Genomic DNA, 15,534 nt, shown 5'->3' with positions numbered 1-15,534 from the left:
AGACGTTATAGTAGTTGATCATAGATTTCAGAACACTGACCGAAGCAAATCGAGAACTATTTCAACAAACTACATAGATGTCCGTGTTTTAAGGTTATAACTCTACATCCTGCATAAGTGTACAGCCTTTATATGGTTGCGTGTTTCTTGTTATTCGTTGCAAAGACAAGGATAGAATAATGCATCAATGTGAATATATCCCGGGGGTCACTCCCATTGTGGCCTGTACACCATCCGCGATAATCAACTTTTGAAAAGCACCCTAAACAAGGATTTAACCCTTGGCTAAAACGACACCCTAAACAGGGATTTCATTCCTAACATCAAATTTCATACCCTAAATTTCATTTCCGCGTAGCAATTTTGCTACCCTTTTTTCCAATTTTTCATGTTTTTGACACCCTAAACGCGATACGCGCGTATCGTGCCTACCCACGAAAAACGACCCTTTTTACGCGTTTTCATTATCGCGGATGGTGTACAGGTCACAATGGGAGTGACCCCCCCGGGGAATATATAGAAGTTGAAGTTGTACTAATATACGCTTCATCAATTGAATTTGTTAAAATTGCGATCACCCAATGGGTTCAATATTGTCATGTACTATAGGCTTTAGGCCTATATGCATTAGCCTACACAAAGAAGAACATAATAAAACAGTATAATCATGGAAATAGTAATCATCTACTATTTCCATGGTGTAATTTACACCATACAGGGGTGAGGATTTCAATGCTCATCTAAACAGGGCACTGTTTTTACACATTCACGAGTTGCTTCACAAAATGACATCTGTATGAATACATTGGGTACAGAAACTCATTTTCCACAGCATCACATTTTTAGTTTGGCTTGTTGAATGAAATTTATTGAACTGTGCCATTGACCATTGGCTCAAAGTGTTGCCAGTCTATTTTCATTCCAGATTCTTTCTGTTTTCCTGATAACTTTTAGGTGAGGTCATCATTCGCTCATTTCCTTAGTCTTGTCATTCGTGTTAATAATCTCACCTTTTTGTTGATAACATCAAACACTTCACTTCTCAACATGTTCAACAAGAGAGTTCTAGTATATAACATGTAGTAGCCAGATAGGAATCGGCAGGTGCACAAAATAGTCCCGCTCTAATAAACGTACCTGTAATAGATAAGTGGGACGTATCAAATATGGCTTTTGGTACATTTTCAGACACAAAGGGGAGGACTATAAATTCTTGACACTGATATTCTGAGATTGAGAATAAGGTGTATTCGTGGATTCCAATTTGAACCCACGCTGGAATTTGTGCAATGCAAATTAAGGTATAGAGCAGGAGTCAAGTCGAAAATTCGAGAAAAATAGTCCCGCTGTAATAAACGTACCTGTTAGATAAGTGGGATGTATCAAATATGCTTGGCTTTTGGTGCATTTTCAGACAAAAAGGGGAGGACTATAAATTCTTGACACTGACATTCTGAAAATTCGGCATGTACATTCCCACTTCAACACGGTACATTTTTACACCCAGGAAAGTATGACCAGTAATCCCAGCAAGAGAGCACCCCTCAAAAGCAACAACAACAACAACAAAATACCATTGGAATAAATTAAAAGTGAAGGATAAGTCAACAATTGTCATTAGGTATCTTTAGTTATATCTTTACAAAAATGCGAAAAATCTGATTTTTGAGATTTGTTATATTTCTGAGTTAGTTAGTAAATAAATCTGAATTGATGTTAGTATAGATTTTGTTTGGACCTGTCGTGATTGATGTGTGATTTCTTTCTTGCAACACCTATTCGAAGCACTTCATTAGTCTACCACTCTCGATATTTTCTTTCAGTGGCGTAGCTGGGATTTTTTCCAGGGGGTGGGGGTGGGGGAGCCTGTATGGGGCGGGGGCCAAATCCACCAATCAAAAATGGGGGTGGTACAACGCACCTCCATCGAAAAGAAAGTGTACATTCAGAGTAAAAATATCAAAGAAAAATAAAACAACAACAAAGGAAATAAGTTTAAATTTTGCAATACAGTGGCCCAAGAGGGAAAATGGTCAACTGGGTTATTGCCCCCCCTGGCAAAAATTGCCTATTTGGGCCCCGCCCCATAGTGCAAGGAAAAAGGAGGGAGGGAGTATTGCATGCCCCAACCAAAAATTGTCAGTATCGACACAAAATTGGCCGATTTAGTCATTTACCAATGAGCTATTTCAAGCTTAGGGCCGGATTTACCATTATACCAGAATAACCAGATGGGTCCGGGCCCAGCCCCCTAAAATTGCCTAATATATGGTAACATTGCAAAATTTTGCGCGCTTCGAGCGCACTGCCCTTTACGTAAAATTTACCTTAGGCTAAAATTGTCTGAAATTGGAAAATTGTTTAGCGCGCTAAGTTTAGCCAGGAAATTAGTAAGAATTATGGCCAAAATTCATTTCTATTAAGACCAAATTAGAAGCAAATTTTTCGCGTGGAGCGCGCAATTTCTTTGAAAAGTAATAACCCAGTTGACAATTTTCCCTCTTGGGCCACTGTATTGCAAAATTTAAACTTACTTCCTTTGTTTTTAAAAAAAATATTTTTCTTTGATATTTTTACTCTGAAAGTACACTTTCTTTTCGATGGAGGTGCGTCGCACCACCCGCACCTACCCCCATTTTTGTTTAGTGGGTTTGGGCCCCCGCCCCGTCAGGCTTGCCCCCCCCGGAAAAAAATCCCAGCTACGCCACTGTGTGAACCCCTAAGCAAAATAATGCCATGAGCATACTTTGCACATATAGGCCTACTAATTAACGTTTTTTACTATTTCTTAACTGATGTTTGTCCTCTCTGTGTATAAAACATTTTATCATAATTACCATTTCAGAGAAACTTTGGTGCAATTCACTTCGCAGCTAAGAATAACCACACCAATGTCATCAGAATATTGGCCAAATATAGAGTAGATTTCAACTTAAGATGTGAGGTATGTTTTTTTGTTTTTTTGTTTGCTTTTTATTTCTTTTTTAATCTAGAGGCCCACTTCCTAGAGGCCCACGGAAATGTTTATTTCTAAAGCCTTGGTTGGGGGATGCGGGGATGCGACGCACACTCCATTTGTGTCGTGTGTCCCCACTTACTCAAGTTGAGGTAACACCAAAAAGCTTTCTGTGCCGAAATGTCCAGATTCCCGTTAATTTGAGGGATATTTAGCCTTTTGAACATGTTAAAGTTCATGAAGGATGAATATAGTGTTGGGGTTAAAATTCTGGTTAGGTTGGGTCTATGGTTAGGATCACTCAGAGTTAGTTGGATTATGGTTTGGGTGGCGACCGGTATTCTCAGACTGTACTATCAAATAAGTATACAGGAGAAATATGCAGGTCTGTAGCCACAATTTGTTTTAGGAGTGCGGTGAGTGGTGGACTTTGATTTTTTCCTTCAAAAAAGCGCTGATTTTCAACCTTTTTTTATATTAATAAGTGGAACTGTTTTTCCGGATTGGCATTTTGGGGTGTGCGTCACACCCCCACATCCCCAGCTACGGCTTTAGAAATAAACATTCCACTTACAAAAATGTCAAGTGGATAGCTCGCTTCTTACATGTACACTGCGTATGGAATATTATGTCTATATCTTCGTTTTTAATGTTTTTGAAACTTTTGTTTTGAACAGTTTCAGAATGCAGCAATTCACATAGCCTCAGCCCTCGGCAATTGTGAAGCTATTGATGCCATTTTGGATGGGGGTGGAAATGTCAATGCCATGAACGAGGTGAGTTATCCCAATACAATGTGTACATATTTATAAAGTTTAATAAAGTCGATTTGATAAAACCGAGAATAGCTCATGTTCACGGGGCACCCATTACAAGATCACCCAATGGCACATTCCTGGTCAATACTAGCTATACCAGGAGGACCTGCTCTCACATCCCGGGCTATTATGTCAAATGCTTTTCATAAAATTGACGTTAAATGTTTCTTGTAACAAGTGAGAAAAGTGTGGGACTTTTAGTCTCACATGTGATGCATCGAATAGTATTTCAAAGAATTTATTGACAGACTAAATGTATTGACAGACTATATAGAGAAACTTTGCTGAAGTGAAGGTTCAAAAGTGGCAAGAAATAACAGTAATGTCATGTTTGTTTTCTAGCGGATCATGCATGGTTTTAGATTTTATGACATTGACTTTATAAATTACAATTATGCAGACTATATTCTTGGGCTTCTCCTAATTCCTCTCCTCCAATAAATTTTTCCTTGTTCTTATTCCTTATTCTTCCCCCTCTTCCAGTCTTCCTCGTTCCTTTTACTTCGTCCTCTTCCTCCTCTTATTCTTTTTCTTCTGTTCCTCCTTCTACTCCTTGTTTCGTTTTTGTCTTCTTCTTCTTCTTCTTCTCCTCCTCCTCTAATTCTTCTGTTTCTCAATTTCGTTTCTTCCCTCTCTTTTTGACCTCTCCTTTTCTTCCTCTTCGGTTTTCGAAAATGAAAAGGGTTTTGTATACCTTTGCCGTATTCACAAAGGTAAAAATGCTGAATTTGAACAAAATTGTGGGGTTTTTTTGCAGAAAAAGAGAACTGCATTGCACGAAGCCGTAGAAAATGGATTTACAGACGCTGTCGAGAAACTGCTGATTGGTGGAATTTATGTACCCCAAATCGACAAGGTAACTCCAATACATAGGCGTAGATAAGATAACGTAATTTGAAATATATTTGAATCAAATCCTTAGGGGCTGTGCAATAATTATTTACCCCCCCGGGGGGGGGGTAAAATTTCCAAACGGCTCGCCAAAATCGCTTGCCCCCCCCCCTCTCGGCCCGCCAAAAATTGCTTGCCCCCCCCTCTCGGCCCGCCAAAAATTCTTTGCCCCCCCTTGAACATGCCAAATTTTTGGGATCCCAATTTGCAAACCTTAAATGGTCTAGATGTATGTTGCGAGCGCAGCGAGCAGGAAAATTTGCATATTTAAGCGTTTCCGTACTGTTTTCCTAAGCCTTTTTAGACCGTTTTATTAAAAGGGCGCCCCATGAATGTGTGCCAAAAATCGCTTGCCCCCCCCTCTCGGCTTGCCAAAATTGCTTGCCCCCCCTTTCGGCTCGCCAAAATTTCTTGCCCCCCCAATTTTACCCTCCCCAGGGCTCATAATTATTGCACAGCCCTTAGCACAACAAGCCCGGCACAACAAGTGTCCTTATTTTCCTGGCTTATTTTATATAATGTTTGTGTGAAACCTTGCCGTAATTACAGTGTGGTTATTGAAACATTACGGTAATTCAGATCTGATCACGCTCAACCTCGTGTTAATTATTAAAAATATGATGCTCTACATATCTACATGGTGTACGAATACTTGTTAGTGAGACAGTTTTGTTGGAAGGAAGTCATCGCAATTATTGTATGTCGACAACTCTGCTTTTTAAGTGGGATTAAAATGATAGGTTTGGTGTAAAACATGGAAATGACTCTTTCCACCCCAACTCCTCGCAGAACCAGAAAGTGTTTACATCAATATGGAATTGGGGAGAGGGGATACCGATTCATATAAAGAACTTTAAACTTTTGAAAGAGCGCCATATTTTAAACATCGCCATTAACTGCATGGTATAGAGCGTGTGAAGCAGTTAAAATACCTGTGTAGATAAAAAGACATTCTGCTGATCAAAGAGCCTAAAGAAGGACACAAAAGTTAACACTCAACAGTTTTTAAACTATCCATGTCTGATGTCTCAGCTCCAGCGAAGGCTACAGAAGTGTGACCTTCTCTGGAGCTTAGACATGGACACGACTGAACATGCTGAAGGAAGAGGATGTCATATGGCCATAGATGTGGAAAAGATTGGAATTGTGAGTTGGAAAGACAAGAAGACACGTGTTAAATGACGTGGGGGAAGAGAGGTCAATAATAAGTACCATCAGGAGCAGAGAAAAGAATTGGAGTGGTCACATAGCAGTACTTTTGAAAAGTGATATAGAAGAAAGAATGGAGGAGAAAAGACCAAGAGGAATATGAATATGTGAATCTGAGGAAGCTATAGCGTAGAGCTGAAGACATAAGAAAAAAGTGACGTGCGTGGGAGCTGCTCAGTTGTCTTTAAGTATTATGAGTTTTCCACATGATACGGAATTTGACGGCGACTAACTTTTCTAATACTTCTTTTCGTCATTTTAATCTAGTCTGGTAAAACGGCACTGATGATGGCTGCTAGGGCTGAGAATATTACCTGCGTTGATATGATCATAAAGGCTGATAGATTTTTCATCAAAAGAGTAAGTTTGAGATAAACGACTAACCAATGTCATGATTTATAGCAAATTGCATGATTTTGCCTGATAGACGCCCAAACATGTTTAGTATATCCCTGGTATATTATGTGAAGTGTCTTTTTAGGTGTTCTATGACAACTGACTTTTCATTTGAAAATGACGAAGTCGTGAATAAATGGAGTTGATGAGAATATTTTGTTTTAGAAATGGCACTAAATGAAACCACTTATCTACCAGACAAGCAAAGTGTAGGCGTGATTTAAGTGCACTCATAACGCAATGCCGATAGAAGTTGTTTGTGAAATCTCACCTATCATCCTCTTTAGATTTGATTTATATATTCATTTTATTTTGTAACTTTTAAAACCGCTCCTGCATATACAGAAATTTTATTGGTATTCTTTCAGCAATAGTCATTTTGGAAAATAAATGCAAGACACAGAATAATACTTTAAAAAGAAACACACCCCTTCACAATTAGCTACAAATAAAAAATAAAAAGTATCTTTCCCTATTCATATATGCATTACCCATTTTATTCATTATTTTGTCAGCCTGCATGTTACAATTACACTGGATAAAGCCATACTGTATATATGAAATATCTTAACAATGTAATTATTTATTCCACTATTGTAGAAACAATTTGGTCAAGCATATAAACGAGGTAGCGAGCCGATACAGTTTCGTAAAGAGCGTAACGCAGCGCAATGCCAAATGAGACCGGTGTGTTGGGATTTGGCCACTAAGCATCTGACGCAAGAAGATATGGAGAAACTAATTTTTGTTTGGAGTTTTACACAGCCACAGGTTAAGGCTATACAGAGTCAATTTACTGGTAGGTTAAAGTGACAGACCCACTTACTCATCTGTATTTACTACCAGCATTTTATCCGTAATTGGCGCACCTACTTCTTATTCGTAATCGCTTGTAAAAACGTTTTAATTTTCAATTCGGTAAAGGGTAGCTATTAAAACATGGTATATGCTTATCAAGCTGTAAAATTAGTTGTCTATCAGATGATCAGATCTAACGTTTCTAATTGTTGCAAACACCATGCATGCGACCATAACCTTCAGTCTGGATCATGTTTAGATACATATTACCAGTTATTCACGTATATTTTATTTTCATATTATGTGGGCTTTTCAGCCGGAATAATGCATGCGAATCAGGAATAACAAAATTTAAAATACTAAAGTGTTTTGATGCAAGTCAGTTACTGCACTGATTACCGCAATGTTTTCAAAATGTAAGCGTATAAGAACATCATTGCTTGCTTTCTTAAAGAGAGGATAAGTATTCTGTTATTGAGATCCGGGTATTGATGTAAGTACGTCATTATAGAAAGAACAAGAACTTCCGGGAAATGAAGTAAATGAAATCTACAAAATGTTTTTGACAACATAAAATAAGTCGCTCAATTGATGACATTTGTAATTTATGTTTTCAGGGAAAAAGAGTTGGAAAGAGCACACGTATCGAATGATGCTGATATGGCTTCATGGGATTGACGATAACCCATTGAAAGAGTTGTATGAGAGTCTTGTCTCCATCGGACGCAAGAAGTTAGCAGGTAATTAATGTTGATATATCAAGAAGCAGTTAGCAAAATAGTTTTAAAAATAGACATGATCATATATATGGCTACACAATTGTAATTATACTTTTTGTTGGAATGTGAACAGGATTTGTTATTAGAATAAGAACAACGGACCATGATAGCATGAAAAGGTATATTTCAAACATTTTCAGCAATATTTTCATCGTATCAAAACAACATGTTATTGCAACTTCTGTTCTTCTGTGTTTCATATGATATTCAACAAGGACGTACGTGTCAGATCATTGAATCAAAATGAAAACATTTTTTTTAATAATGCAGCCGAAAATCTTTGAATATCACTTTAAATGCACCACGTACAAGGTTAGAACATCATGTAAACTATAAGTTACAGTATGTGACTGTATTAGTTAATGCGCAAATAGTACGCACTAATTCACAGTGGGACTCAGTAGACCGCTACTTGCATCATGTTTGCATGATTTTAATTAACCTTTTTATCTATTAGGGACCGATCGTTATTTACGGCAGGGGGGGGAATGGGTGTTTTGGCAAAAATATCGACAAAAAATTTCGCGTTCCCCCTCGCGTCCGCTCAAAATTTTCGCGTTCCCCTTGTTTTCCCAATTTTCTCCATTTAAAATTTAACAATCCCCCTCTTGGTTCAACTAAAAATTTCAGGTTCCCCCCTCAAGACCACAAAAAATTTTGTGTTCCCCCCTAAATTTACCCATTCCCCCCCTGCCATAAATAACGATCGCTCCCTTAGGGAATTGATAGCTTGCCCATCCTGCCACAACATAATCACCAGACAAAATAACGCTTTTTGCTTTGAAAGCAACAGTAAAGCATAACCAACAGTATGTTTTTAAATTGAAATCTATCTCATTGAGCTAATATCGTGGATTAATAAAGAACAAATAATTATTGACAAATTTAAGTTCGCATGGAATATATTTCGACAAAAATATCTAAATTATAAATGAGAAACTAATATTTGGTATAAACAGAGAAGATGAGATCTTCTCTTTAATAATGTACTCAATGTTAAGATTAAGAAAAGTAATGGCGTCTGAAGTTGTTTACTCAAACATAGTATACGAGTATAATAAATTCCCGCTTAGCCTTTCCTATAGAAAGCTGAATTAATGTAGTTTACAAAAGTAGAGATGAAGTAACTAGAGTCTTTAATGTTATTTATTTTTATGTCTAGGATTTTAATGTTGTAAACTTACTATTCTAATTTGCACTACTCAAAATATTTGAAGGATCAGACCCTGATTTGCATTCTTTATCTTGTTTATTTTCTGGTCTCTTGGTACTGACCAAAATGTTCTTCAGTGGGACTTATACTACATTTTAGTGTTTGACGTTCTGTTGCCTGATAAACATTGCTGAATGACAAGGCTCATCTCATGGTTTAAAATGCTGTTTGTGAAAAATGCTAATAAATAAGTCTGATCCTATAAGTTGTTTGAGTAGTGTATGAGTATGAATAGTGTTTTCCACTGATACACTATTATTTTCTCTCATTACCATGGTTACAGAACAAGTGCGATTTAAAGTGAGTCAGCAAGGAAATGGTAAAGGATGCAGTATTTCCTAATGCAACTGAGACAACATAATATGAAGCAAAATCTTGCCAAGAAGATAAAAACTATTTGTCATCCAACGCTACACAGCAGTATTCTACAATGTATATTAGCTACAAAAATGTTTATTGTGTATTATACACTCGTAAGACCATACAACTACTTAATGGTTTGGGCCTATTTAGCCGGGAAGAATAATAAGAACATGGCAAATAATTATTATTCTAATGTTTAGTAAAAAGGGAACAGAGCAACAAAATGAGTGAATTGAACTCAATGTTGATTAATTTGTACTCATATTGAGTACAATATTGAGTTCCTTTTGACTCATTTTGTTGTTCTGTTCTCTTTTTACTCAACATTGAGTAATGTTACTGTATTTTAAAATCTAAAGTGAATGTAATTCCAGAATGTGTCGACCAACACCGTAGTTGCCTTAAAAACAATGCTCCTTTTTTGGCATTTCACAAAACAGAGCATTAAAAGAAAATTTTGAAAAGGTTATTATAAGAACATTCAAATCCTCTAGGGAGCGATTTGTCAGTTTCACAAATTATTATATCACCAACTATATTCAAAATGTTATAATGCTGTACCGTATTGATTAACATTTTAGAAACTCACCACCTTTTAAAAACATTTTAAAACAATGTATGTCTTCAATGTCTTCAATGTTAGGTGTGTAATAATTGTCTAATATTAATTGTTAAGATTGATGAAAAATAGTTCATATCGTTTTTAACTATATATATGCCATGTAAATAATGATAAAATGATAACTTAAAAAAAACCCGGGTGCTATTGGAGGAATGGTATAAACCGTCCACATGTATATACTTCAATGTTCGGTGTTATTGTCATCTTAACTTAGTTTGATTTGTAGATATGTGAATGTTTTACATTATTATAATATTATTATTTAATCATGTCTTCGAACCAAGCTGATAACACAGAATAGCTAAAACAAAATATGTATTTTGGGTTTAAAGCGATCGGCCTAAATGAAAGCAGCAACATGTTGATCAACTAATTGAGGGCACGGTGGCTCAGTGGTTACGGCCTTGGACTCATAATCTGAGAGCTTGCTTTACGTGATGGGTTCGAGTCCCCTTCCCGCCACCGTGTTGCGCCCTTGGGCAAGGCGCTTTGTCTCGCTTGCTTCACCCCACCCAGGTGCAATGGGAAGCTGTTAGGGGTAGTCACAGTCGTTGTACTGATGAACCCTGCGCCATTTGTAGGCAGCAAACATGGTTCCGACATATTCTAATAACGGCGGAATAAATGTAAAGCGCTTTGAGGCTGTTTACGGCATAAAACGCTATATAAATGAATATCTACATTCAATTGTGCGACAGGATTCACCTACATACTACATCCCATTCTAGAAAAATACGGCACTAAATTTTTTGGATTAAAAAATATTATCCTGTTTTGCGAAATGAAATATATAGCTAAATCTTGATCCTTTAGTCAATTCAAATTTGAATAGCTTTGTAATTTGAGGGGAAATAGGCCAAAAACATGCAATTTGCATGCTTTCTGAAAATTTCAGTCACAAATTTCAAAGATTTGGCGCAAATGTAAGTATTTAAAATTTGTAGTATAGGCTATGAGTTTGCTCATAAATTTAATATTTATATGTTAATTTTGATAATTGGTTATAAAAGATATAAATATAAAAATATAAAAGGTTTTTTCCGAAATTTAGAATGCTTTACCTGAAACAAGTCTTAGTACAGGTCTTTGGGCTTGATTGGCACAGCATTATGAAAAACGCCCTTAAAACACATGTGTATTGTCAGTTAGAACTAAAGGATTAGGATTTAGCTATGTTTCTTTTGGCAAAACAAGATAATATTTTTTGAATCCCAAAAATTTAGCGCTGTATTTTTCTGGGATGGCGAATAGAACCTATTTCTGCACCCAAATGACACAGGCATAGTACTTTTATCAGAGACTGATGCGCAGGTCTTGTTAAAGCAATTTGGTGAGACATGTGAAGAAAATGGTAGCCGATGATGTTGGGTTCTTTTATGTAACAATCATGATCAATCTGCACGTATTTAGTAGATAAAGCTAGATTTAGCTAGATAACGCAAAAAATATTAATGATGACTTTGCGAGTAGCGAATATTGATTTTGCTTTATAGTTTTGTGATAATTTGGACTTTGCGAGGGAATTCTTACCCCATTCTTACTCAGAAATATGTTCTGTGTTGTCCTAAAAGACAACAACATGAACAACCCTTCCCGTATCTTACCTGTATGCGCATTCACCCGGATAAAAGTACTATGTATGTTTCCGGAAAATAGGTTTTGGCTGGGATTTTTCGCACAATTTTACAGTAAATACATGGTCATTGTAGTGCAATAACTTTTCGAGAGAGTTTTATACAACAATGCCCTACTGCCCAGACCGTTATCACCGATAATTTTCAACATGTCATCTTCCAGCCGTAACAAAAGTGTCTATCGGGAGTGCTAATTTGGTTCAATAATAACATTGTGTTGCGAAGACTGTACGCCTCTTATACAGGCCTGTTTTTTTTTATTTGTCCCAAATTATAACTGCAATACAACTGAACATGTTTTGAAGACAAAAACTTCCTGATGATGTAATAACTATTGTTTTGTGAATATGTCCAAATAAATGGTGTTTAATAGTTTTTGGTGCATGATTATTAGCATTAAAAATGTATTGATTTTCATATATTTAGAGTTATATTAATGCAGTATGTTTGTATTGTTCCAAGTACAATTGTTTTAGATTCTCAATAACGAAATATGAAGTAAAAATAAACATGGTATGATATTTATTGTAAAATGTGCCTTTTGCTTACTCAACCATACACCTGTAAAATGATAATATATGACAAATTGTATACTTTGGTGAGCGTTTTTACTAATAATAATGAGGCCTATGTGTCTTGATATCATTATATCGTCAAGGGTTGTGTGGCACGGGAGGGTATTGAGTTTTGTAAGATGTGTTTTTAATGTTGTCATTTAAAGACAAAATCCGCTAAATCAGAAAATCAAGAGCGAAAATAACCCAATATGTGCAAAATATCACATTTGGATCAATAATGTTAGCCTCCAGGAGTAACAAAAGTGTCTCAAGTGGAGTGCTCATTTATGGTTCAAATAACCTTAGATTGCGAATGCTAAATCCGGGATGCACACCATTTATACATGTAGAGCAGGCAATTTTTTTCTTTTCGTAAAATTAATATAGTTGATGCACTCTACCATGCATGACCATGCATGATCTGCCAAATGAACACAGTAGACCTTATGGCTCTTAATTCGTTCCAAGTGGTAACTGCTACAACTAGACTTGTCTTAAAAAAACACTTGATGATAACATTGTTTTGTAAATCAGTCCAATAACGTTGTTTAATGTTGTTGTTGTTGGGTTGTTGTTGTTTTTTTTTTGGGGGGGGGGTCATGGTCATTGAAGATTTAACAAATGTATTGTTTTTCATATATTTAGAGTCATCTATTTTTTTCCGTAGAATAGTATAGTTTCTTATTAAATATGGAGTAAAAACAAACATGTTTTATATGGTATTAATTGTATGTGCCTTATGCTTGCTCAACCATATTATAGAATGAAAATATGATAAATTAAATATTTTGGCGAACGTTTGTACTAATATGTGCCTTGATTTGCAAATATCATAGCGTCAAGAGTTGTGAACGGCGCGGGATATTGTGTTCTGTAAGCCGTGTTTTAACTTAAATGTGTTTTATTTTTTTAATATTGTCGTTTATCATGTTTTAAGGTACTATCCACTGAATCAGAATATCATTAAAAATCAGATATTCCATTTTTTTTAAAGACTGGGTGTGCTAATAGCATACCATGTAAGTGATAAGACCGAAAATTACCCAGTATGTGTAAAGTGTCTTATTTTTGTCAATGATGGGGAGTTCATACGGACACTTGCATCTAGCATTTGAATGGAACTTCATATTTAATAATACTGCACTTTTCTTCATTTTTGTGATTTGTTTTATATATGAAAAAAATACCATTGATAGTGTCGTTAAGAAGTTATTGTCTTAGAAAGTACTTGTATAACTAGGAATAAAATAGAAATAAAACTTATGAGAAAATAAAAAGATTCTTGTTACTCGTGTATTTTGCGTACTATGCAATCTCAAAGTGGTCATAGAAGCCTAATGACTGGGAACTATACGGTTCATTCGCTCAATTCGCATCAATTATGGTACCAATCAAATTCAGATCTGTTTTTGCTAATCTTCTTCACAGATAATTAAACCGTAGATAGACGTGACCACAGTTGAACGTTTTGATCACTTAAGTCGTCAGGCTAAGTTCAATAGTGAAATATTGAGATGACAGATTGACAAAAAACAAAAATATTCATCCGGAACCCATCATCCAAATTTACATTGCATTGCATTACATTACATTATTACATTACATTACATTGCATTACATTACATTACATTGCATTACATTACATTACATTGCATTGCTTCGCATTGCAGGTCATTGCAGTGCAGTGCAGTGCGTTGCATTGCGTTGCATTGCGTTGCATTGCGTTGCATTGCATTGCATTGCATTGCATTGCATTGCATTGCATTGCAGGTGGCAGCAAGGTATACCAACTCCAAATGTATGCACAGATCCGATAGTTCGATAGCCAAAAATGAAGAATTCTATTAAAACCCATGCAGAAATGCAAAAACAACAGGCAGTGGCCTAGTGTCAGTCATCCTATGAGAACCAACCATGATTGGTGCACCGGGGCTGATTAAGGGTGGCAAAAAACCGTTTTCCGGCAATTTCCCTATGGGATTTTCTAAATTTTCCAACAATCGATGGGGTTGGGGGGGGGGGCATGTGACCCCTTGTCCCAATGACGCTACGCCCTTGACAACAGGGAGGAAACGGCAGGTACAGGTAATGATACCCCACACATACTCATACACACAACCCGTGAAATGTACATACAGTGATTTGAAAAACGCGTCTGTTTTTCTTCAAGCTTTTTCAAGAAATGGACAGCCAACGAGAAACAAACAAACAACATGAACAAACAAACAAAAACACTTTCAGCCGTGAGCAATTAAGGATGGTCAACGTCGTGCTCAATGAAGTACTTAATGTTAACATGGTCGACGTCTCTGTTACTGCCAATCATGTTTCTATCTTGTAGGCATTTTGGTTACGATGTACACTTGATCAGGGTGTCAAGATTTATGTTGTGTTTTGCTTACGAATTTGCGCCCAAAGAGAACAGAGCACTTCGCGGCTAATACAGAGAACGGAAAGGCAAATTGTAAAAGAAAATAACAAAAACAATGATTCGAGAAAGGTTTGAAAGTAAAACAAGCAGTTTGACGGTTTATTGTTACAATGTTTCCTTCATTGGCAATTTATAAATATGTAGGGTCTAGACTGAGGCAACATTTATATAACACAAAATGGTCAGCTTAGTTTTCATTCACCACTGCCAATGTAAACATTCCACTTTAAGACGTTTCTAATGTGATAAAATTGCCACTCTGATGTAAAATATGGAAATGACCATATCCACCCAACTCCCCATACACTTGTTTAGATGAACCACAGAACCCGAAAGCGTTAACATCAATATGGAATTTGGGAAAGGGATGCCGATTTAATATTAGCCAAAATGGTATATAGTAATATAGAGCATGTGAAGCAGCTCAAATACCCATGTAGTCTGCTTATAGAGGCGACATTCGATATAAAGAAATATCTGCTTATCAAAAAGCCTATAAAGAAGGACACAAAAGTCACCACTCAGTTTAAAGTGCGACCTGCTCTGGAGCTGAGACATGGACACGACTGAAGAAAAATGAGAAAGAGGATGTCATGGCCATGGATCTAGAAAAGAATAGAAATGTGAGTTGGAAAGACTAAAAGACAAACTAATAAAGAAGTGTTAAATGATGTGGGTGAAGAGAGGTCAATAATAAGTACCATCAGGAGCAGAAAGAAGAATTGGAGTGGACACATAGTAATACTTTCGAAGTTGTCATGAAAAGTGATAGAAGAAAGAATGGAAGCCACGAGTCCAAGAGGAAGAGCGGAATGCTTGATGAACTAAAAGCGATTGTAGACACTTAAAAATACGGGGGTCATTTTT

General features: G+C 36.5%; 1 protein-coding gene across 4 annotated transcripts in view; it reads left to right on the top strand.

The window, feature by feature from the left end:
- LOC140158712 (uncharacterized) overlaps window positions 1-15,534 on the top strand; it is a 61,976-nt gene that overhangs the window by 35,074 nt on the left and 11,368 nt on the right. For 2 of the 4 annotated variants that reach the window (XM_072181902.1, XM_072181900.1), the window contains exons 10-16: window positions 2,846-2,944; window positions 3,634-3,732; window positions 4,532-4,630; window positions 6,142-6,234; window positions 6,871-7,069; window positions 7,686-7,808; window positions 9,344-9,993. In XM_072181902.1, the coding sequence (XP_072038003.1) occupies window positions 2,846-2,944; window positions 3,634-3,732; window positions 4,532-4,630; window positions 6,142-6,234; window positions 6,871-7,069; window positions 7,686-7,808; window positions 9,344-9,402 (771 nt within the window). In that variant the 3' untranslated portion in view covers window positions 9,403-9,993. Of the gene's footprint in view, window positions 1-2,845; window positions 2,945-3,633; window positions 3,733-4,531; window positions 4,631-6,141; window positions 6,235-6,870; window positions 7,070-7,685; window positions 7,809-9,343; window positions 9,994-15,534 lie in introns of those variants that run through there. The other 2 variants (XM_072181901.1, XR_011859820.1) reach the window with 2 other exon arrangements.

Source organism: Amphiura filiformis, chromosome 8 (genome assembly GCF_039555335.1).
Source record: "Amphiura filiformis chromosome 8, Afil_fr2py, whole genome shotgun sequence".
NCBI lineage: Eukaryota > Metazoa > Echinodermata > Ophiuroidea > Amphilepidida > Amphiuridae > Amphiura > Amphiura filiformis.
Note: the sequence above shows the minus strand (reverse complement) of the source record. Positions and strands in the feature narration are given on the sequence as shown.